This window comes from Syngnathus scovelli, chromosome 7, assembly GCF_024217435.2.
Source record: "Syngnathus scovelli strain Florida chromosome 7, RoL_Ssco_1.2, whole genome shotgun sequence".
In the NCBI taxonomy this organism is placed as follows: Eukaryota; Metazoa; Chordata; class Actinopteri; order Syngnathiformes; family Syngnathidae; genus Syngnathus; species Syngnathus scovelli.
The window spans coordinates 12,746,764-12,769,884 of record NC_090853.1 but is presented as its reverse complement, the minus strand read 5'-3'; the positions used below and the strand labels follow the sequence as shown (position 1 = coordinate 12,769,884).

At 45.3% G+C, this 23,121-nt stretch overlaps 1 protein-coding gene across 2 annotated transcripts; it reads right to left on the bottom strand.

Annotated features, from left to right (window-relative positions):
* Positions 1-476: 476 nt before the first annotated feature.
* LOC137840448 (uncharacterized) lies at positions 477-19,043 on the bottom strand. Of its 2 annotated transcripts, XM_068651349.1 has the most exons (4): positions 16,398-19,043; positions 16,025-16,209; positions 9,527-9,614; positions 477-9,414 (listed from the first exon to the last, which is right to left on the bottom strand). In XM_068651349.1, exon 4 carries the CDS (start codon positions 3,295-3,297, stop codon positions 2,140-2,142), a length of 1,158 nt encoding a protein of 385 aa, XP_068507450.1. In that variant the 5' UTR covers positions 3,298-9,414; positions 9,527-9,614; positions 16,025-16,209; positions 16,398-19,043; the 3' UTR covers positions 477-2,139. The 2 variants fall into 2 exon arrangements, with proteins under 2 accessions (XP_068507450.1, XP_068507449.1); XM_068651348.1 differs by having other exon boundaries at positions 16,025-19,043.
* Between the last annotated feature and the right edge of the window lie 4,078 nt (positions 19,044-23,121).

The following is a 23,121-nucleotide window of genomic DNA, read 5'->3' as shown; positions in this document are numbered from 1 at the left end:
CCCCAAACAATTGTACCGACTGGGATTTTTACGGCACCAAGTGCTTTTGTTGGGGTATTGTTGCTGCACAAACATCAAGTTCCCGGCCGGCCATTGGGAGATGGTGAGAACTCAATTCCTGGATGATTTGTGCTGCTTTTGCATTACTGAAAAATATTCACGTAGTCACTTTGTGATGACCTCAAATTGAAACACCAATGTTTTTCTTTTCACAAGTGCTTCCTTTTGGGGTTGTCGCGGCAGTGAACTTCTCAGAAAACAGCTGTTCCCACTGATAACGATCGCATGAATTGACAACGATTATAGCCACCCATTAACCCCAACACATTCCTGACGTCACCAACCCCCTTTGACATTTAAATGCGTGAAAGGCGGAGTTCAGTTTCAATGGCTGAAATTTGTATTTAAGAAGACCGCACAACTTCTCTACCCAAGGAAGCAGGAAGAAGTTTGACGTGGCAGGTCTGGTCCATCAGGGAACTGGCAATGCTCATAAGAAATGCCGGTAGTACGTGGGGCCCTTCGTCATCTTCGTCATCCCGTGATCAATCTTTGTCCTTTTTGTAAACAACCGCCACGCACGCCGCGCCACTGCTGTCACTTGAAATTCAAATTACAGTAATCCCTTGCTACATCGCGGTTTCACTTTTTTTTGAGGGAAAAAAAAAACCATAATAAGTCCCTCCTTATTATAAGTCGCCCTCCCCCCCACCCAAACTGTGAAAAAAAACTGCGACTTAGGGTGTTTTCACACCTGGACCCTTTTAAAAGAACCGAACTGAGACCTCTTTAAGTGGACCAAAAAGTGGACCAAGAGGAAACGAACTCAGTTCTTTTTGTGTTCACATTGTGAAAGTGTTTCAAAGAGCACCGAGTTCTCTTTCTGGTTCAGTTCAGCCTTGATGGGGCCATCTTTCTGTTCACACTTGGTCCTCTAGAGCAGTGTTTCCCAACCAGTGTGCCGCGGCACACCGGTGTCACGTGAGAGATGTTCCGTGGGAAATTGTCCAACATTAAATACCGAGCGAATTGTAAACAGGATTACCAAACCACAGGTCAGTTTCCGCAAGGCTAATCGTGCATGCGTGGCAAATCGGAGAATTTTGGGATTTCATGTTGTGCCATCGGCACATACTCAATTTATGTGCGTGTTGCTGTTAGTGTTGGCTCGTGAGTGAACAATTCGTTCAAAAAAGGTTGGGAAACACTGCGCTAGAGCTCTCACACTCCCACTGCACTGCATTCTGGGTAGTTTTCATTTGGAGCAAAATGGCTGCCGCTGTGCTTGCACTGGTGTGTTTTCTTGTGATATTAGCGCACAAAACAAGGGAAAATAGTACATATGAACACAAAAAGCGTTTGAGGAAACTTCAAAGAAGACTGGCATGGCGGAGAAGAACTTTGTTGCAACAAAAAATGATCAATCAACATTTGATTCTGGCAACATTTTAGGTAGGTAGGTAGGTAGGTAGGTAGGTAGGTAGGTAGGTAGGTAGGTAGGTAGGTAGGTAGGTAGGTAGGTAGGTAGGTAGGTAGGTAGGTAGGTAGGTAGGTAGGTAGGTAGGTAGAACTGAAATAGACAGAATTGAGAGACATATAGAATTCGCTGTGGGCTTCACGAACCAGCAATGTTGAAAAACACTGTATGGTAAGAGGGGAACACTAACCCTGTCTTCATTGAAAGCCTGGACTCTCCCACCACAAACCAATAACTCAGTTTTTTCCTCCTTGAAGACTACCAGCCGGTCTGTTGTGGTGGTTGGAAAGGTCACACCCTCTTGTGCAGCAAGAAGAAGATCTCTTAAAGCATCTTGACGTTCTGTCACAGTAATAACTCCACCCAATGAAACTGCCTCCCACTTTGGAGTTTCCAGGCTCCTACTTTGAGCTGCAAAATGTTTTGCTGCCCTCCAGACCTGGGCGACAACCTTAACCAGGCGGGTCAGGTTGCTGAACCGTCCTTCATCCACCAGGTTTCGGGCAGTAATGCCAGCAGGTGGCCTCCGACACTCCAGATCTAGTGGGTCTTTCTTCACCTGTGCTCTTGTGAGCGCAGATGTAAATACTTTCTTCTGCATCTTCCCAACACTCTCTTTGGCAGTTGCTGATACATCCTTTGCAGACTTAACTGGCCACTCGTCAGCTGGAAGACTCAGGAACTTTGGGCCTTGCTGCCACAGTGAATTTTCCTCCAACTCTTTTGGGCCAGCCCCACCGAGTGATAATATCCGCAATGTTCAAAGTTCCAGGGATCCACCACCAGTCCTGAATCTGTGTGCTGCCCTGGATTTCTCCAATCCGGTTGGCGAAAAAAGTATGGAATCCATAGCTTTCACGTTGTATCGCACCCAGTACTGTTTGGCTGTCAACAAAGTGATACCACTGCTTGACTTGGATTCGGCCCTGTTGCTCGAAATACCTCTTCAACCGGGCAGCGAATACTGCTCCACAAAGCTCTGCCTTGACTGCCTCCCCCTTGTGGTCCAACGGAGTCAGCTTAGCATTGGACTCCACCAACCGCACTGTAATTCCTTGGTTGTAGGCCCACCGCAGGTACAGGACAGCACCATACCCATGCTCACTGCCATCGGAGAACGTGATTGCATCAGGCTTATCCAGCATGCCCGCTGGTGTCAGGGCTCTGTAAAACTTGACCTTCCTCAGCTGAGCGTATTCTTCAAAGAGGCAGATGGCATCTTCTCTGAGCTTTCCTGACAGCGGCAAGTCCCAAGTATCTTTGATGGTTCTAGACTTGGGTTTGGCCTCCTGAAAAGCTCTTCGAACCAAAATGGCCCGTTTTTGCTTAACAGGTGTTGTTAGACCAATAGGGTCATACAGTCCAGAAACTTGGCTCAGCAACTCTCGTCGTGTCAGTGGGTCTGGTGTCTGAGCTCTCACCTGTTCCAGATGAAGGTCTTGGCCCAGCCTCATTTTCCTCCTCCTCTTCGAGAAGTTTACTCTGACCATAACATGAAGCTTGTCGTCTTCCAGAGTGTAGCCGAGTCCAAGAGCTTTATTGTCCTCTTCTTTAAGTTGATTCGGCAGAATAACGGTCCTGGGAGTAGCCACCTGCTCCTGCTTTTCAGATGACTCCTTCCTATTTTGACCAGAGAAGACCCACGGCTTTAGCTCGAAGCCTCCTGCTCTCAGGATCTGCTCTACATTCTCCGTGATGACTTTAAGCTGTCTCAAGTTGCCATGAGAGGTCAAGATGTCATCAACGTAGCTATCTTCCTGCAGTACACGACGCACTTCCTCAAGGTGGCTGAACTGGGGGAGATTAGCAGTCTCTCTCATGGCAAGCCTGCTGGCTTGTCCCCAATGTTAACTCTCGTGACAGCGTATTCGCCCAGCTCCTCTTCCTCAGAATCACGCCACAGGAACCTATGCAGATGCACCTCTTGTTCTTCCAGCCAAACAGAGCTGTAAAATTTTTTTCTGTCTCCCAGCGCAGCAAACGCTCCCCTCCTGAATCTGAGAAGCACAGCGCGGATTGGGTTAAGGACATCTGGGCCCTTCAGAAGGAGATCATTTAGGCTCACCCCTCTGCACTTCTGACTACTGTTCCGAACCAGCCTCACCGGAGTTGTAACGGAGTGTGGGTTAGGTGCAATGAGGTGGCTAATATACCATACTGGGCCAGTCCATGCACGGAGGATGTCTTTGGTCAACTTCATAGCAGCTCGGCGTTCGACCATCTCATGGACTTGAGCTGCATAGGCGGCCTTCCACTCTGGTTCCCTGGCCAGCCGCCTCTCAATCCTCAAGAATGTGGCCTCAACTGCGTTCCTGTTCCTTGGCAATGTAGCTGGATCTTCGACCCAGGGGTACTTGGTGTGCCAGTGAGGGCTCTCACTGTGAACATCAGCAGCAACATAGGTGAGCCCACTCCTTACTACCTCCAGCTCCCTTTCTTCAGCGAGGGTCATTTCTTTACCACCTGGCTGACAGTTTCCACAACGACAGCCCCCACTCTCCTTGCCTCTGAAGGGCCTCCCAGTCTCTTTTCCAGCGATGAAAGTCTCGCCTGATGCCAGTGAACTTGGGGAGGGGGGTTGGCTTTAGCCTAATGGCTGTTGGGTAGCTGATGGAAGCTGCACTTACACTTCTTTCAACATCTTCTTTAGCTTTTGCTCCAATGAACCATGCTTTTCTGGACATTAACTTGGGAATGATGCTTTCAAGCTCCCTCACACGCAGTTGGAAGTCTTTCTGCTCGGCGGGAGGGGCCCAACACTTCCACTGTGTGTGCAGCTCCTTTGCTCTCTTAATCAATCTTTCCATGTAATGAAACAGAAAGTCAAAGGCCTCTTTACTTCCATCAGGTTCAAGGGACATCACAGTCTTTACTTTCTTCTCTGCAGCCTCTACTGCCATCGTCACTTCCTCTTCTCCGAAGTTAGCCCAGAGTGTCCTTTGAATGAGGTCCCTCAGCTCTTTCAGTTTCATCTCACACCCTTCCGCAGTTTTCACAATATCGGCCTTTTGCTGTTCGCTCAAACCGGGAACTTCATCAGGGTCCTCCTCCAGCTCCATCTCTGCAAGCTACTGGGTCTCCACATCCTCGTTTGCTTCCATGACTTTGCTGGACTCAATTATAAGGGTCTTGAAACTGTCTCTGAGCTCCTCTTCAGACATTATGGCATGCATCCGGACAATGTTGTTGGCCAGCCTGGAGAATTGCCGCTTTGCAGACGTCCTCTTGGCTTTGAGCTGCTCCAATGACTGAGTCGGCCATCTTTCCTTCCCACCAGGATTCAATTGGCGTGAGCTGATACTCAGCGTGTTACCAGGCCTCTGGATTTCCAGGCCTGGTCAGCTGCTGCTCAGGATACTCCGGTCTTCACACCGGTTTTTCACTGTCAAGTGGCCCACACTTTTGTGGGGTTAAACTGCAGCTCCCCACTTGAAAGGCGCTTGGACAAAAGGACTTGAACTGGACTTCACTCAGTGATCATGACTGGTTTTTCTTTCTTGTCTTTGTTTTATTTTTGATTATTTTCAGCCAAACACAGCCAAACACAGCCAACACAGCCAAACACAGGTGAAAAACCTTGAAATAAACACAAATAGATGGTCAAACTCTAAACCATAATTAAGCAATACAACCCAAAATCAAATACTTAAGTTTTAAATACTAAGTCAGAATGACTTAGCCAAACAGCTTTCAACCCTGGTAAGTACACACAAACTTTTTTCCCGATTTCTTTTTTAGCTTTTACTTTTTAAAATACACCACATAATTTACCACAATTTCACTATAATGTTTAGCATAACCATAACCCATATCAATTTTAAATATTAATTTCCAAAGGCACCCAGATATGAGCTGTAGCCCCATATTCAAATGTCCAAAGGCTCACCGGCTCCTTCTTTTGTTTCGTTTACCAAGCTTTCCGCTGCAGTCCTGCCCTTTTGTCCAAGCGCCTTTCAAGTGGGGAGCTGCAGTTTAACCCCACAAAAGTGTGGGCCACTTGACAGCTGTCGTCGTTCCAAATTTCCAAAAGACATTCTATTTCATCTTCTCCCCAAACTATGCCGCGTCCAGGTGGCGTGGCAGAACTTTGAACGGCACACTCTATACATTTACTATTACCACGGTCACGACTACGACTTGCTGCTGCCATTGGATTTTCTGTTCTCTACAGTCTTGTCTTCGCGCCTACCTGCAGTCACGTGACCAATCTACGGCAAGCCAAGGAGGTTACAATACAGTGCAAAAAGGCGAAGTGAACCCAGTGCGCTTTGTGTTCACAATGCAAGATTAGGCGAACCGCACCGTTGACTTTTTAGCGAACCGTACTGAGACCACCTTCTGAGGAGGTCTCAGTACGGTTCGTTTTAAAGGGGTCTGAGTACGGTTGGCGCGTTCACATATGCGCAAAAAATGCTGAGTCATCGATCTGAGTTCGCTTCGAGGGCTGAAAGGGACCAAGTGTGAAAACACCCTTATAGACCGAAAATTACGCTAATAAATTGTTTTGCCACATCTTGTGGCTTCTGGGGGCCAAGGGACTATGTGATGAGGATCTTAATTTGTACAACAGCAGTGGGCAATAGTGATAATTTGGGGAGAAAATCTGGCAAACAACGGTTGACATGGCACCCATATGCACGTTAGGTTAACTTTAGGCTCTAAATTGCCCATATGTGTGAATGCTCAGTTTGACAATTAAAGCATGAAACACAGCTGTGACATTCCATTTAATGTTGCACTATGATCATGACAAAGTGGAATAAATACATTAAAGTGGATATATGGCACACAAAAGCGTGCATTTTGGCATTCAAAACATCGCATCACCTGCAGCAAAGCTATGACAAAAATGTTGTGCACACCTGTACATGTACATTAACATTCAACTCTTCAGTTGATTTTTTAACGACATGATTACCGTATTTTCCGGACTATAAGTCGCTCCGGAGTACAAGTCGCACCAGCCATAAAATGCCCCAAAAAGTGAAAAAAACATATACCGTATTTGCCGGTGTATTGGTCGACCTTTTTCGATCCAAAATCGACCGAAAAAAATCGACCTCGACTTATACACCGAGTCATAAAATTTAACTTCGTATTCATCGCTTCAAATGTGATGGTAACCAAGGCCGTTTCTCATGCATCTCATTGTGCGTTGCACTTAGAAAATTTGAACCGGGCGGCGTGCGTGAGTGCGCGGCCCGCTGGAAGTCGAATGAGGCTCAGCGATCTCCTCTGCGGTGCTTATAAACAGCCGATCCGCTCGGCGGGGGCTATTTTCGGCCACTCGGCGCGTGCGCACGGCCTCCCGGATGTGCCGGGCGGCGTGCGCGAGTGCGCGGCCCGCTGGAAGTCGAATGAGGCTCAGCGATCTCCTCCGCGGTGCTTATAAACAGCCGATCCGCTCGGGGGGGGCTATTTTCGGCCACTCGGCGCGTGCGCACGGCCTCCCGGATGTGCCGGGCGGCGTGCGCGAGCGCGCGGCCCGCTGGAAGTCGAATGAGGCTCAGCGATCTCCTCCGCGGTGCTTATAAACAGCTGATCTGCTCGGCGGGGGCTATTTTCGGCCACTTGGCGCGTGCGCACGGCCTCCCGGATGTGCCGGGCGGGTGCGCGAGCTCGCCGGCCGCTGGAAGTCGAATGAGGCTCCGCGATCTCCTCCGCGGTGCTTATAAAGTGCCGATCCGCTCGGCTTGGAGCTATTTCCGGCCTCCCGTTGGTGCCGGGCGGCGTGCGCGAGCTCGCCGACCGCTGGAAGTCGAATGAGGCTCCGCGATCTCCTCCGGCGGTGCTTATAAACAGCCGCATGCGCACGGCCTCCCGGAATTTGAACACATTTCGTCAATAAATTTCGCATATTGAATTTTGAAGTTTAATATAATGCAACAATTGAGCTCGACTTATACAAAGGATATATCATAAAATCGTAAATTTCCGTCGAATTTTAGGGGGTCGACTTATACACCGAGTCGACCTGTACACCGGCAAATACGGTATAAGTCGCTCCGGAGTATGTCGCATTTTGGGGGGCAATTTATTCGACAAAATCCCACACCAAAAACAGTCATGAACGAGCAACAACAGGCTAAACAATAGCAACAACAGGCTAAACGATAGGTATGCTAACGTGACAAATACAAACAAAGAGCTGAGAACGGGCCTGACGTAACATATAGAGTGATTAAGGACAACTATTACATGAATAACATGTTTATAAAACCATCGGTGTCACTCCAATTCATTAAATAGCAACAACAGGCTAAACGATAGGTATGCTAACGTGACAAACACAAACAAAGAGCTGAGAACGGGCCAAATAATAATAAATAATAAATATAAGAGGAGCAAAAATAGAGCAAGTGTACATACAGCAGACAGTGGACTTGGATATGGTGCTTTAAAGTGTTAATTGCTTTATTTGATGTTTCTCTATTTTTTATGTTTTGAATATGTTCAAGATAAAGATATAAAAGCATGTGAAGTGATCAACTATACTAAAAATAACATGGGAAGTGGTCAACTATACTTGTAAGTAAGTGATGTCTTAATGCTCAAGTAAATATTTGTGAAATAAAACATATATAAGTCGCTCCTGAGTATAAGTCGCCCCCCCACCCAAACTATGAAAAAAAGCGCGACTTATAGTCCGGAAATTACGGTACCCGCAGTGCAATTATAATCAGGGCATTCCATGTTCTTACTTTCTACGAGATTAGATGAAATTAGAAACATTGGTCATAAATTGAAGTTTTTCTTTATGTTAATATGTAAATAACGTAATGTAATAATAATATGTAAAGTGACACCATATAACATTATTATAATCAAACACGTGATCAGTAGTCACTAGCTGGATATGGGCACTTTGATTCACTTAAATTAGGATTCTGCACAGCAAAAAAAGGAAAAGAAAAAAGCGCTTCATCAGAAAGAACATCCTGACACTAACCAGAAAGAATTTCTTATTGTTCTCTGGAAAGAACATTGTTGTTATTTTTGTGTAACACTGACTTTGACCTTGTATGAGGGTATGATTTACCGAAACTATGGAGCAGGAACCCAACAAACCAGATTCAGTTATGATGTTATTTAATATTATTATTATTACCGAGCAACTGTCAGTGTAAAATAGTGTAAACTACATGGTTGATTGTCAAGTAAACACACACAAATTTGGCAAAATGCTTATAATATAGCTCAAGCTCGCTGGATCATTTATTATCGGTTTAAGAACAATATGTTGACGTTATGGCAGCACATGGTTATATTTTAGTAGGTTTGGGTTCTGAGCGGGAATTGAATTTCCAGTGTGCATCTTGAACTGGAAAGGTTTGGGAAACCATGAGTGTGGGGGGGGGGGGGGCAAGATGTGTAACAGCTCATTTGGGTTGTCTTCTCAAAGAACATTGTTGTTATTTTTGTGTAACACTGACTTTGACCTTGTATGAGGGTATGATTTACCGAAACTATGGAGCAGGAACCCAACAAACCAGATTCAGTTATGATGTTATTTAATATTATTATTATTACCGAGCAACTGTCAGTGTAAAATAGTGTAAACTACATGGTTGATTGTCAAGTAAACACACACAAATTTGGCAAAATGCTTATAATATAGCTCAAGCTCGCTGGATCATTTATTATCGGTTTAAGAACAATATGTTGACGTTATGGCAGCACATGGTTATATTTGAGTAGGTTTGGGTTCTGAGCGGGAATTGAATTTCCAGTGTGTATCTTGAACTGGAAAGGTTTGGGAAACCATGAGTGTGGGGGGGGGGGAGATGTGTAACAGCTCATTTGGGTTGTCTTCTCATGCCACAAGTTTTTCTGGGTTTTTGGAAAGGCTTTGCAGCAAACTACTTTGAAAGCTTTGCTCTGGTAATTCAGGAACCAGGAACTCCACTAAAAGGTCACAGATGCTGTAAACCAGATGTCTAGCAAAACAGAACACAGGAATTTAATTAGAACAGCAATTGACTACTGAATCACTAGAATCAGATCATTAAACTTTAATTCACATGATGCGTTCATTGGGTCCACACTTACCTGTTAATGTAGGGGTTTTGGAACGAATCAAAGACAGACTCCCAACTGAGTTTGTACTTTGTGGAGCTGAGCAAATCTGTGACTATGTCTGTGAACACAAAGGCGAGGAAAGGAAATAAAATGACTGCCTAAATTATTTTCATATCAAAGTATGGGAAGCACCTGTTCCTTGTGTACATTTGGGTTTGGCTATGAAAAAAACAGCAGTGTTGACTTCAACAAATTTGACACATCCATCCATCCATCCATCCATCCATCCATCCATCCATCCATCCATCCATCCATCCATCCATCCATCCATCTTCTTCCGCTTATCCGGGGTCGGGTCGCGGGGGCAGCAGCTTTAGGAGGGACTCCCAGACTTCCCTCTCCCCAGCCACTTCATCCAGCTCATCCCGGGGGATCCCAAGGCGTTCCCAGGCCAGCTGAGAGACATAGTCTCTCCAGCGTGTCCTGGGTCGTCCCCGGGGTCTCCTACCGGTGGGACATGCCCGGAACACCTCCCCAGGGAGGCGTCCAGGAGGCATCCTGATAAGATGCCCGAGCCACCTCATCTGGCTCCTCTCAACGTGGAGGAGTAGCGACTCTACTCCGAGTCTCTCCCGGATGACCGAGCTTCTCACCCTATCTCTAAGGGAGAGCCCGGACATCCTGCGGAGAAAACTCATTTCGGCCGCTTGTATCCGAGATCTCGTTCTTTCGGTCACGACCCATAGCTCGTGACCATAGGTGAGGGTAGGAGCGTAAATCGACCGGTAAATTGAGAGCTTTGCCTTTTGGCTCAGCTCTCTCTTCACCACAACGGACCGGTACAGGGTCCGCATTACTGCCGACGCTGCACCGATCCGCCTGTCGATCTCACGCTCCATCCTCCCCTCACTCGTGAACAAGACTCCAAGATACTTGAACTCCTCCACTTGGGGCAGGATCTCATCCCCGATCCGGAGAGGGCATTCCACCCTTTTCCGATCGAGGACCATGGACTCGGATTTGGAGGTGCTGACCCTCATCCCGACCGCTTCACACTCGGCTGCGAACCGTTCCAGCGAGAGCTGGAGATCACGGCCTGAAGAAGCCAACAGCACCACGTCATCTGCAAAAAGCAGAGACGCGATGCTGAGGTCCCCAAACCGGACCCCCTCAACGCCTCGGCTGCGCCTAGAAATTCTGTCCATAAAAATTATGAACAGAATCGGTGACAAAGGGCAGCCTTGACGGAGTCCAACCCTCACTGGGAACGAATCCGACTTACTGCCGGAAATGCGGACCAGACTCTGGCATCGGTGATACAGGGACCGAACCGCCCTTATCAGTTGGCTCGGCACCCCGTACTCCCGAAGCACCCTCCACAGAACCTCCCGAGGGACACTGTCGAACGCCTTCTCCAAGTCCACAAAACACATGTGGACTGGTTGGGCGAACTCCCATGCACCCTCGAGGATCCTGCCGAGGGTGTAGAGCTGGTCCACTGTTCCACGGCCAGGACGAAAGCCACACTGCTCCTCCTGAATCCGAGGTTCGACCTCCCGACGGACCCTCCTCTCCAGCACCCCTGAATAGACCTTACCAGGGAGGCTGAGGAGTGTGATTCCCCTGTAATTGGAACACACCCTCCGGTCCCCCTTCTTAAAGAGGGGAACCACCACCCCAGTCTGCCAATCCAGAGGCACTGTCCCCGATGTCCACGCAACGTTGTAGAGGCATGTCAGCCATGACAGCCCCACAACATCCAGAGCCTTTAAGAACTCCGGGCGGATCTCATCCACCCCCGGGGCCTTGCCACCGAGGAGTTTTTTAACTACCTCAGTGACTTCGACCCCAGAGATTGGAGAATCCGCCTCAGAGTCTCCAGGCCCTGCTTCCTCAATGGAAGGCGTGTAGGTGGAATTGAGGAGGTCTTCGAAGTATTCTCTCCACCGACTCACGACGTCCCGAGTCGAGGTCAGCAGCACGCCATCCCCACTGTAAACAGTGTTGACGTTGCACTGCTTCCCCCTCCTGAGACGCCGGATGGTGGACCAGAATTTCCTCGAAGCCGTCCGAAAGTCATTCTCCATGGCCTCACCGAACTCCTCCCACGCCCGGGTTTTTGCCTCAGCAACCGCCGAAGCCGCGTTCCGCTTGGCCATCCGGTACCTGTCAGCTGCCTCCGGAGTCCCGCAGGCCAAAACGGCCCGATAGGACTCCTTCTTCAGCTTGACGGCATCCCTTACCGCCGGTGTCCACCAGCGGGTTCGGGGATTGCCGCCACGACAGGCACCAACGACCTTACGGCCACAGCTCCGGTCGGCCGCCTCAACAATGGAGGCGCGGAACATGGTCCACTCAGACTCAATGTCCCCCGCCTCCCCCGGGACGTAGGAAAAGCTCTGCCAGAGGTGGGAGTTGAAGCTCTTCCTGACAGGAGATTCTGCCAGACGTTCCCAGCAGACCCTCACAGAGCGTTTGGGTCTGCCAGGTCGGACCGGCATCTTCCCCCACCACCGGAGCCAACCCACCACCAGGTGGTGATCAGTTGACAGCTCCGCCCCTCTCTTCACCCGAGTGTCCAAAACATGCGGCCGCAAATCCGATGACACGACTACAAAGTCGATCATCGAACTGCGGCCTAGGGTGTCCTGGTGCCAAGTGCACACATGGACACCCTTATGTTTGAACATGGTGTTCATTATTGAAAATCCGTGTCGAGCACAGAAGTCCAACAATAGAACACCGCTCGGGTTCAGATCAGGGGGGCCGTTCCTCCCAATCACGCCCTTCCAGGTCTCACTGTCATTGCCCACGTGAGCATTGAAGTCACCCAGTAGAACGATAGAGTCCCCAGAAGGAGCGCTCTCCAGCACTTCCTCCAGGGACCCCAAGAAGGGTGGGTACTCTGAGCTGCCGTTTGGTGCATAGACACAAACAACAGTCAGGACCCGTCCCCCCACCCGAAGGCGGAGGGAGGCTACCCTCTCGTTCAGTGGGGTGAACCCCAATGTGCAGGCGCCCAGCCGGGGGGCAATAAGTATACCCACACCTGCTCGACGCCTCTCACCGTGGGCAACTCCAGAGTGGAAGAGAGTCCAGCCCCTCTCGAGAGGGCTTGTACCGGAACCCAAACTGTGCGTGGAGGCTAGTCCGACTACATATATCTAGTCGGAATCTTTCTGCCTCGCACACCAGCTCGGGCTCCTTTCCAGCCAGAGAGGTGACATTCCATGTCCCAAGAGCCAGCTTCTGCAGCCGGGGATCAGACCGCCAAGGTCCCTGCCTTTGGCTGCCGCCCAGCTCACATTGCACCCGACCCCTTCGGCCCCTCCCACAGGTGGTGAGCCCATGGGAAGGGGGACCCACGTTTCCATTTCGGGCTATGCCCGGCCGGGCCCCATGGGCGAAGGCCCGGCCACCAGACGCTCGCCTTCGAGCCCCGCCTCCAGGCCTCGCTCCAGAGGGAGGCCCCGGTGACCCGCGTCAGGGCGAGGGAAAACAAAGTCCATTTATGTTTTTCATCATAAGGGGCTTGGGTGAGCCGTGCTTTGTCCTGACCCCTCACCTAGGACCCGTTTGCCATGGGTGACCCTACCAGGGGCATGAAGCCCCCGACAACATGGCTCCTAGGATCATAGGAGCACGCAAACCCCTCCACCACGATAAGGTGACGACTCGCGGAGGGGATTTGACACATTCAGGATTTATGTGGTCTATCACTAATCACAAAGTTATTAAAAAAAAAAACATATCACCAATCGATTTACAAGGTGGGGAAATGTGCTGTTTTAAATGACTTGTTTATTTCCTTCACTTGTGTATTACTGCGTATGAACTTTTTACCACGTTTAACAATGTCTGCCATGCCAGTTGAAGAATCTTTTCTAAAGACATACTGGAGCAGCCTACTAAGAGAGCACGGAAGTAAGCCTAGTGGTCATGAACCAGTGTATTAGTTTTTCAGCATTAGTGAATTGCAAGAAAGTTTGAATAATGCAATTCAAAGTTACGCAAGTGAGAAAATGCTCCCTTTGACACTTTTTTGGACACGAGTGTTAAATGGTATCCTCCTGGTCAGAAGGTCAAAATTGGAATCAAATGATTGGCTCCCTAACACTTTTTACATTAAATAAAGTTTTGCAATTTTCAGAATAACAGATGGTGATATTTCACTTATCTTTGTTTTTTAAAAGTTCCTCTCTAATATTTCAAACAGTGGCACTTAATGAAATAGTTATAAACTTACTTGATTTAAAATTCCTGATTGTTTGGCAGACTTTGGCCCACCCACATTTAGGCTGAAAACTGCGACGTCAGACTGATATTAGTGTCAGAAGAGTGTATTTCTTTATATTAGTACATGCCACTTGGTTTCTTCACAAATCAATCCAATTGTTATGTCTCCACAGCAACTATTATTTTTAACTACTTTAAAGTGGTCAAAAATAGCTCCAGAATAAATCTATGAAAGCTCTTGAATGTTGAAAATGTCTGAGAAAGGTTGTAAAATGGCATTTTGTAAAAAGGGCATTAAGGGGCAATTACTTTTTTTTTTTTTTAGCTCCGAAACTGATTGATATTTTCATAAGTGACTGCTGAGCAAACAAAATACCTAAACCGGGCTTGTTCTTGAAAATTGGACCATCTGGTTGTTAGCGGTCTTTTAAATTCTACCAAAATCAAAAAGTGAAAAGTGTCAACAGCATCTCTAATAGGGCGTTCAGAATTGGAAAAACAAAAAAAGGACTCTGAAGTTTTACATCAATCTCAATGGCTCTTGGATTAAAAAAGAATCAGTACCGTATTGGCCCGAATACAAGACGAACCTGATTATAAGACGACCCCCTCTTTTTCAAGACTCAAGTTTGAAGTCTTTTTGAACACCAAATTTAATATTTATACAGAAAATAAGTACAGTGCATCTGAAACAAATGATTATAACAATATATTCGAGAGAAAAAGCATGTTATTTTGCCTCATTCAAATCATGCAAAAACTGTCTATCACATCTTAATATCTGAACATTTAAATATGCAAACTAAAGTGCAATCGCATTTGTAAATAAATGGCTTCTGTTTTTTGAAATGTAAATAAACCTGTTTCTCTATTTTCTGTTATCGCTTCTCTTATTTTCTTCTCTTTTCTTTCTTACCGCCAGTGTTTCCTCTAAGCTGCGCAATTGTGCACTGGTCACGCAGTCTCTGCGCACAAGAAAGTCCATGCTACGCACACAAAAAAAAATCTGCATAAACTGAGTGATTAATATGTAATGTTAGACGTAATCTCACCTAATTAGATTAATCAATTAAGTGGACGAATGATTTTCTTTCTGTGCTTTCAGGAATTGACGGGTGTCCAGCCAATGATATGGTTCACTTATGCTACATAGCGAATCATAGGATTGACAGTGCTTGAACATGTGTCCTGCCCATCTGTGCCGCGCAGGTTAGCTAGCTAACGACTGTGCGGCGGAGTCAAGTGATGCAAATGCTAAATTAGCTAATGGTGGCGAAACGAATGAGCAGCGACACATCCACTGGCCAAGCCAAAATAAATAAGAGATGCGGCAGTTCTTGTAAGATTGAATGGCTGTCGGAGTGTGTGCAAGTACAAGAGGAAACGGTGAAACTGGGTGAGATTTTTTCGAATGAGGAAGGTCTCCTCTGCAAAACATGGAGTGAAGCCAAAGTGGCGGGCGAGTTTACGGAGGGAAAAATATGGAAGGAATGGAAGTTGGACTACCTCAAGCGTCACATTCAGCAGAAATGTCATTTGAAAGCTGTTGGAATTGTACAAAGACTCAAGATGGAACGGGATCGGTACATTATTGCAAGAGAGCGCAAAAGACCGACAGAAAAGGACAAAACACAAAACAAAATCCGATCCCCCGAGCAAGTTAAAGTTCGCATTGACAATATTTTATTTATTTATGTGGATATGTATGTAGGTAGGTAGGTAATTATTTATGTATTTATTTATTATTTAATCTGGTGGTGCACAAAGTGGTCCACAGTGTGCACAGGGACCTTGTGTGTTTGCACAGACACTTTAAAAAGTAGAGGGAACACTGCTTACCGCTATTTTTTATTTTTCTTCTTCGTGCTACCGCTATTTTTATTTTTAGTCTTCGTGACAGGGGTTCACTTTGGCCTGGGGAATTAAGTTCAGCATTCGCTTCAAAGATATTTGGCGCCATCTAGCGATGTGAATGGGTATAACATCTAGACCCCGAATGTAAGATGATCCCCACTTTTTCAGTCTTATTTCAATGCAAAAAACACCGTCATATATTTGGGCCAATACGGTATGTGCCAAAATGCCAAATATCACATTTAATAATCAGTTTATACCTAAACAAAACAACTTGAAATGAAATCATAAAAATCATAGCCAAGCAAAAAAGCCTCATCCACACATCATTGCTGTGAAAACTTGCAAGTGACAGTGTTGCAACAGTTATCTTGTAGTATTTGGATTGATTTCATTCAACCTTAGCGCTTCCACTATAGTGAAACTCAAATTGTGTACCTGGCAGAAGATTCATAAGACAATAATAGGCTTGATTCTTGGTGTTGTCCTTCTGCTGCTGACTTCGTTCTATTTGAGGTGAGGTGGGCAAAACTCCTCCTGGCCATACAGACTCCTGGATAACCTGAAGGTAATGGACCCAATATCTGGTACATGTCAGATTGGCCACACTCACATCCAGCCATCTGAAATTTGAAAATATACAAGAGTTTCAGGTTTGAAACATTGAAGAAAACTGGATTTTAGGTTAATCATATTTTATAATAATACATTTATTTGTATTTTCTATTTTTTTTCAGGCTAAGAAAGACACTTTATTAAAAAAAAAAACAGAAAAAGTGATATCATGCAAACGCCAGTCTGTTGCACTCACGTCACGACAGGTTAACACAACGGTCATCGAGGTCATTGTGCTGTGACCTTGTCATTGAGCCTGACTTGAGCGACACTGAACAATCAGCTCAGAACAGGATATCCATTTGCGATGCGGCCAATGCCTCATTGCATCCCTATACAGATATAAAACTTTAAGTAGGGCAGAGTTCCCACTTGGCATTATTAAATTGTGACCTAGACCATTTCAAATAAGGAAAAAATATATATCTTTGTATAAATTTCCAGGTGAGCATGCTAATATATCGAAAGATTAGTCAAACCTAACCATTCACGTGTGTTCTGAAAGCAGTAAGTGCTTCTCGTTGGGTTAGTCCTGGTGACTATTTGGTCAAAATTGTTCAATGCAATGTTTTGACCCCAACCAAGCCAAATTGTCAACAAGATTACTCGAACCTAAGCACCCGCCTGTGTTTTGAAAGCAGTAAATGATTCTTGTTGGGGCAATTCTGTTGGTTTTTCCTTCTACCATTGGTCAAAATTGTTCACTTTAATGTCTTGGACCTCAACCAAGTTGAGCATGCTAAGTTGTAGGAAAGATTACTCAAACCTAAGCACTCATTTGTGTTCTGAAAGCAGTAAGTGCTTCTCATTGGGGTAGTCTTGGTGACTTTTCAAACTATCTTTTCAAAAGTTGATGATATCAAATCATGACCATATCAAATGGAGGCCTTGACGAGTCTCCTGTTCCAAAACCTATTCTCGGGAGTTTCAGCATTCATTTGCAATAGCATGACGTTCTTGGTCATTAACACACCCAATACAATTGTACTGATTGGTATTTTATCTGCAGTAATTGCTTTTGTTGGGGTATTGTTGCTGCACAAACATAAAGTTCCTGGCCATTGGGAAATGGCGGGAATTCAATTCTTGGATGATTTTTGCTGGTTTTGCATGCATCAAAATATTCACGTAGTCACTTTGTGATGACCTCGAATTGAAACAACAATGGTTTTCTTTTCACAAGTGCTTCCTTTTGGGGTCGTCGCGGAGGTGAATTACTCAGAAACAGCTGTTCTCACTGATAACGATTGCATGAATTTACAACGATTATAGCCCATTCATTATACGCAATACATTCCTGAAAACACATCATCCTTTTTACATTTATATGCATGAAAGGCTGAGTTTAGTTTCAATGGCTGAAATTTGTATTTAGGAAGACTGCACAACTTCTCTACCCAAGAGAAGACTTAAACTTAGTGTCAAACGGTACCAAGATCGAACGAGTTAATGAGTATCAAATGCTTGGCATAACACTTGATTGTTTACTTAACTGGAAACAACAAATTACAAACTTGTGCAAACAAATATCAAGAAATATGGCCATTCTGTGGAGGCTGCAAAATAAAATTAGTACATCTGCTTTAAGAATAATGTATTTGACACTCATAGAGCCACATCTACATTATTGTTCAGAGGTCTGGGGTCACGCATACCAGACATCAATAGAACCACTTTACAAACAACAGAAAAGAGCACTGAGGATCATTTGCAAAAAGCCGTACAATTCTCACACGAACAACCTCTTTATAAACACTGGAATACTGAAGCTCCAAGACTTAATCACTTTTGCAGGACTGTTAAATGTGTACAAAGCTTCTAGATGTATGCTACCAGCAAATATTCAAAGCCTATTCACCCTGAGGGACACAAAACACGACCTCAAAGGATTATTAAACTTTGACCAACGACAAGTGTCCAGTACACTCAGAGGTCAATCGCTGACGGTTGCCGGTGTAAGAAATTGGAACAAACTAAACTCTGACCTAAAACTATCCGAAAATTTCAAGGACTTCAAGAAAAAACTGAGAGCCTCTCTCATATCAAATTACGTAAGCTGAGTCCGCGGCAACCCTGGGACGAAAGCATTGATAGCTGTTTGTTACACTCGATACAAATCATTCAAATTCCAAATATTAGCATCATACATAACCATAAATTTTTGATGTTGGCTATTTTGAAACTAAATGTGTAAATGCACTAATGTACAAATATTAGCATCATACATAACCAGAAATTTTTATGTTGACTATTTTAAAATTAATGTGTTACATAATATCTGTGAAGACTCTCATGAAATTGCTGTGTGATAAATATCTGTGAAAACACGAAAAATCTTTGGATGAAAGTTTTGGGACGGGACTCGATAAGCAAGACTGCTTCCACCCGTTCCGTTTTCGGCAAGTACGAAACGAACTCTAAGCTTTGTAAAGAAAGTGTGACTTTGATGATGTCTGCGTACAAGCTGAAATAAACAAAAAAAAAAAAGGAAGCAGGAAGAAGTTTGACGAATTAAAACTGGCAATGCTCATAGGAAGGAAGACCCGAACTCTAAGTCTGTTGCATTTGCCACACTTATTAGAACAGACACTTGCTTGAATCTGAAAATAGTAAGTGCTGCTTGTTGGTGCAGTCAGGCAGACAAGATCGCCAATATTTATGTCCATAGTGGCACTATAAGGATGTACCTTTAGAAATTTCCAGCAAGATTACTCAAACCTAAGCACTCAATTGTGTTCTCAAAGCAGTAAGTGCTTCTCGTTGGGGTAGTCCTGGTGACTTTCCAATCTCCCGACCATTGGTCAAAATTGTTCAATGCAATGTCTTGACCCCGACCAAGTTAAATTGTCAGCAAGATTACTCAAACCTAAGCACTCGACTGGTTTCTGAAAGCTGGAAGTGCTTCTCGTTGGGGTAGTCTTGGTGACTTCCCAATCTACCATTGGTCCAAATTCAAGTTCAATGCAATGTCTTGACCCCAACCAAGCGAAATTGTCAGCAAGATTACTCGAACCTAAGCACTCACCTGTGTCCTGAAAGCAGCAAGAGCTTCTCGTTGGGGTAGTTCTATTGGTTCTTCCTTCTACCACGATTGTTCGATTTAATGTCTTGACCTCAACCAAGTTGAGCACGCTAATATGTCAGCAAGATTACTCAAACTGAAGCACTTGCTTGTGTTCTGAAAGCAGTAAGTGCTTCTCATTGGGGTAGTCTTTGAACTTTCCAAACTGTCTTTTCAAAAGTTGATGATATCAAATCATGACCATGTCAAATGGAGGCCTTGACGATTTTCCTGTTCCAGAACCTATTCACGAGAGTTTCAGCATTCACTTGCAATAGCATGACGTTCTTGGTCATTAACACACCCCAAACAATTGTACTGACTGGGATTTTTACGGCACCAAGTGCTTTTGTTGGGGTATTGTTGCTGCACAAACATCAAGTTCCCGGCCGGCCATTGGGAGATGGTGAGAACTCAATTCCTGGATGATTTGTGCTGCTTTTGCATTACTGAAAAATATTCACGTAGTCACTTTGTGATGACCTCAAATTGAAACACCAATGTTTTTCTTTTCACAAGTGCTTCCTTTTGGGGTTGTCGCGGCAGTGAATTTCTCAGAAAACAGCTGTTCCCACTGATAACGATCGCATGAATTGACAACGATTATAGCCATCCATTAACCCCAACACATTCCTGACGTCACCACCCCCCTTTGACATTTAAATGCGTGAAAGGCGGAGTTCAGTTTCAATGGCTGAAATTTGTATTTAAGAAGACCGCACAACTTCTCTACCCAAGGAAGCAGGAAGAAGTTTGACGTGGCAGGTCTGGTCCATCAGGGAACTGGCAGTGCTCATAAGAAGGAAGACCTGCACTCCAAGTCCGTTGCATTGACCCAACTCGAACGATTGCTTGAATTTGGAAATGGTAAGTGCTGCTTGTTGGGGCAGTCAGACAGACATGATCGCCATGATTTGTGTCCATAGTGGCACTGTGTTTGTGCCTTTAGAAATTTCCAGGTGAGCATGCTAATATGTCAGCAAGATTACTCAAACCGAAGCACTCACTTGTGTTCTGAAAGCAGTAAGTGCTTCTCGTTGGGGGTAGTCCCGGTGACGTTCCAATCTACCTACCATTGGTCACAATTGTTCAATGCAATGTATTGACCCCGACCAAGCCAAACTGTCAGCAAGATTACTCAAACCTAAGCACTCACTTGTGTTCTGAAATCAGTAAGTGCTTCTCGTTGGGGTAGTCCTGGTGACTTTCCAAACTACCATTTGTCAAAATTGTTCAATGTCATGCCGAGTTGAATCGTCAGCAAGATTACTCAAACCTAAGCATTCACCCGTGCTCTGAAAGCAGTAAGTGCTTCTTGTTGGGGTAGTCTTGGTGACTTCCCAATCTACCATTGCACAACTAAACAAAAGGAGGAGTTAAGTTTCAATGGCTGAAATTGGTATTTAAGAAGATTGCACAACTTCTCTCTACCAAGGAAGCATGAAGAAGTTTGACGTGGCAGGTATGTCCATCAGGGAACTGGTAATGCTCATAGGAAGGAAGACCTGCTCTCCAAGTCCGTTGCATTGACCCAACTCGAACACTGGCTTGAATTTGGAAATAGTAAGTGCTACTTGTTGGGGCAGTCAGACAGACAGACACGATCGCCATGATTTGTGTCCATTGTGGCACTATATGGATGTGATCTAGACCATATAGAATGAGGGAAAAAACTGTATTTTAGAAATTTCCAGTTGAGCATGCTTAGTTGTCAGCAGGATTACTCAAACCGAAGCACTCACTTGTGTTCTGAAAGCAGTAAGTGCTTCTCGTTGGGGGCAGTCCTTCCCAAATTGTGGACCAAATCCAACACAGCTGTTCCCACTGACGGCTATTGCATGAATTGACAACGATTATAGCCATTCATTAACCACAATACATTCCTGATGTCACATCATCCCTTTGACTTTCCAATCTACCATTGGTCCAAATTCAAGTTCAATGCAATGTCTTGACCCCAACCAAGCGAAATTGTCAGCAAGATTACTCGAACCTAAGCACTCACCTGTGTCCTGAAAGCAGTAAGAGCTTCTCATTGGGGTAGTTCTGTTGGTTCTTCCTTCTACCACGATTGTTCGATTTAATGTCTTGACCTCAACCAAGTTGAGCACGCTAATATATCAGCAAGATTACTCAAACCGAAGCACTCGCTTGTGTTCTGAAAGCAGTAAGTGCTTCTCATTGGGGTAGTCTTTGAACTTTCCAAACTGTCTTTTCAAAAGTTGATGATATCAAATCATGACCATGTCAAATGGAGGCCTTGACGACTTTCCTGTTCCAGAACCTATTCACGGGAGTTTCCGCATTCATTTGCAATAGCATGACGTTCTTGGTCATTAACACACCCCAAACAATTGTACTGACTGGGATTTTTACGGCACTAAGTGCTTTTGTTGGGGTATTGTTGCTGCACAAACATCAAGTTCCCGGCCGGCCCTTGGGACATGGTGGGAACTCAATTCCTGGATGATTTGTGCTGCTTTTGCATTACTGAAAAATATTCACGTAGTCACTTTGTGATGACCTCAAATTGAAACACCAATGTTTTTCTTTTCACAAGTGCTTCCTTTTGGGGTTGTCGCGGCAGTGAATTTCTCAGAAAACAGCTGTTTCCACTGATAACGATCGCATGAATTGACAACGATTATAGCCATCCATTAACCCCAATACGTTCCTGACGTTACCCCCCCCCCCCCCCCCTTTGACATTGAAATGTGTGAAAGGCGGAGTTCAGTTTCAATGGCTTAAATTACATTTAAGAAGACCGCACAACTTCTCTACCCAAGGAAGCAGGAAGAAGTTTGACGTGGCAGGTCTGGTCCATCAGGGAACTGGCAATGCTCATAAGAAGGAAGACCTGCACTCCAAGTCCGTTGCATTGACCCAACTCGAAAGCTTGCTTGAATTTGGAAATGGTAAGTGCTGCTTCTTGGGGCAGTCAGACAGACATGATCGCCATGATTTGCATCCATAGTGGCACTGTATGTTTGTGCCTTTAGACATTTCCAGGTGAGCATGCTAATATGTCAGCAAGATGACTCAAACCGAAGCACTCACTTGTGTTCTGAAAGCAGTAAGTGCTTCTCGTTGGGGGCAGTCCTGGTGACTTTCCAATCTACCATTGGGTAAAATTGTTCAATGTAATGTCTTGACCCCGACCGACCAAGCTAAATTGTCAGCAAGATTACTCAAACCTAAGCATTCACCCATGTACTGAAAGCTTCTCGTTAGGGTATTTCTTCCTTCTACCATTGGTCACAAACGTTCAATTTAATGTCTTGCCCTCGACCAAGTTGAGCATGCTAATATGTCAGCAAGATTACTCAGACCTAAGCACTCACTTGTGTTCTGAAAGCAGTAAGTGCTTCTCGTTGGGGTAGTCCTGGTGACTTTCCGATCTACCGTTGGTCACAATTGTTCAATTTAATGTCCTGGATGGTATTTGCTGCGTTTGCATTCCTGAAAAATAGTCACGTAGTCACTTTGTGATGACCTCAAATCGAAACGCCGATGTTTTTCTTTTAACAAGTGCTTCCTTTTGGGGTTGTCTCGCCAGTGAATTTCTCAGAAGACAGCTGAAGGAATGGGGTCAAAAAACAAAAATCCTGCGATAGCGCGCTTCCCAAATTGTGGACCAAATCCAACACAGCTGTTCCCACTGACGGCTATTGCATGAATTGACAACGATTATAGCCATTCATTAATCACAATACATTCCTGACGTCACATCATCCCTTTGACATTTATATGCGTGAAAGGCGGAGTTTAGTTTCAATGGCTGAAATGTGTATTTAAGAAGACTGCACTGCACAACTTCTCTACCCAAGGAAGCAGGAAGAAGTTTGATGTGGCAGGTAGG

Bases quoted from the DNA above. Each gene is read 5' to 3' on its own strand.
- LOC137840448 (XM_068651348.1), bottom strand. From the start codon at position 3,297: ATGAGAGAGACTGCTAATCTCCCCCAGTTCAGCCACCTTGAGGAAGTG.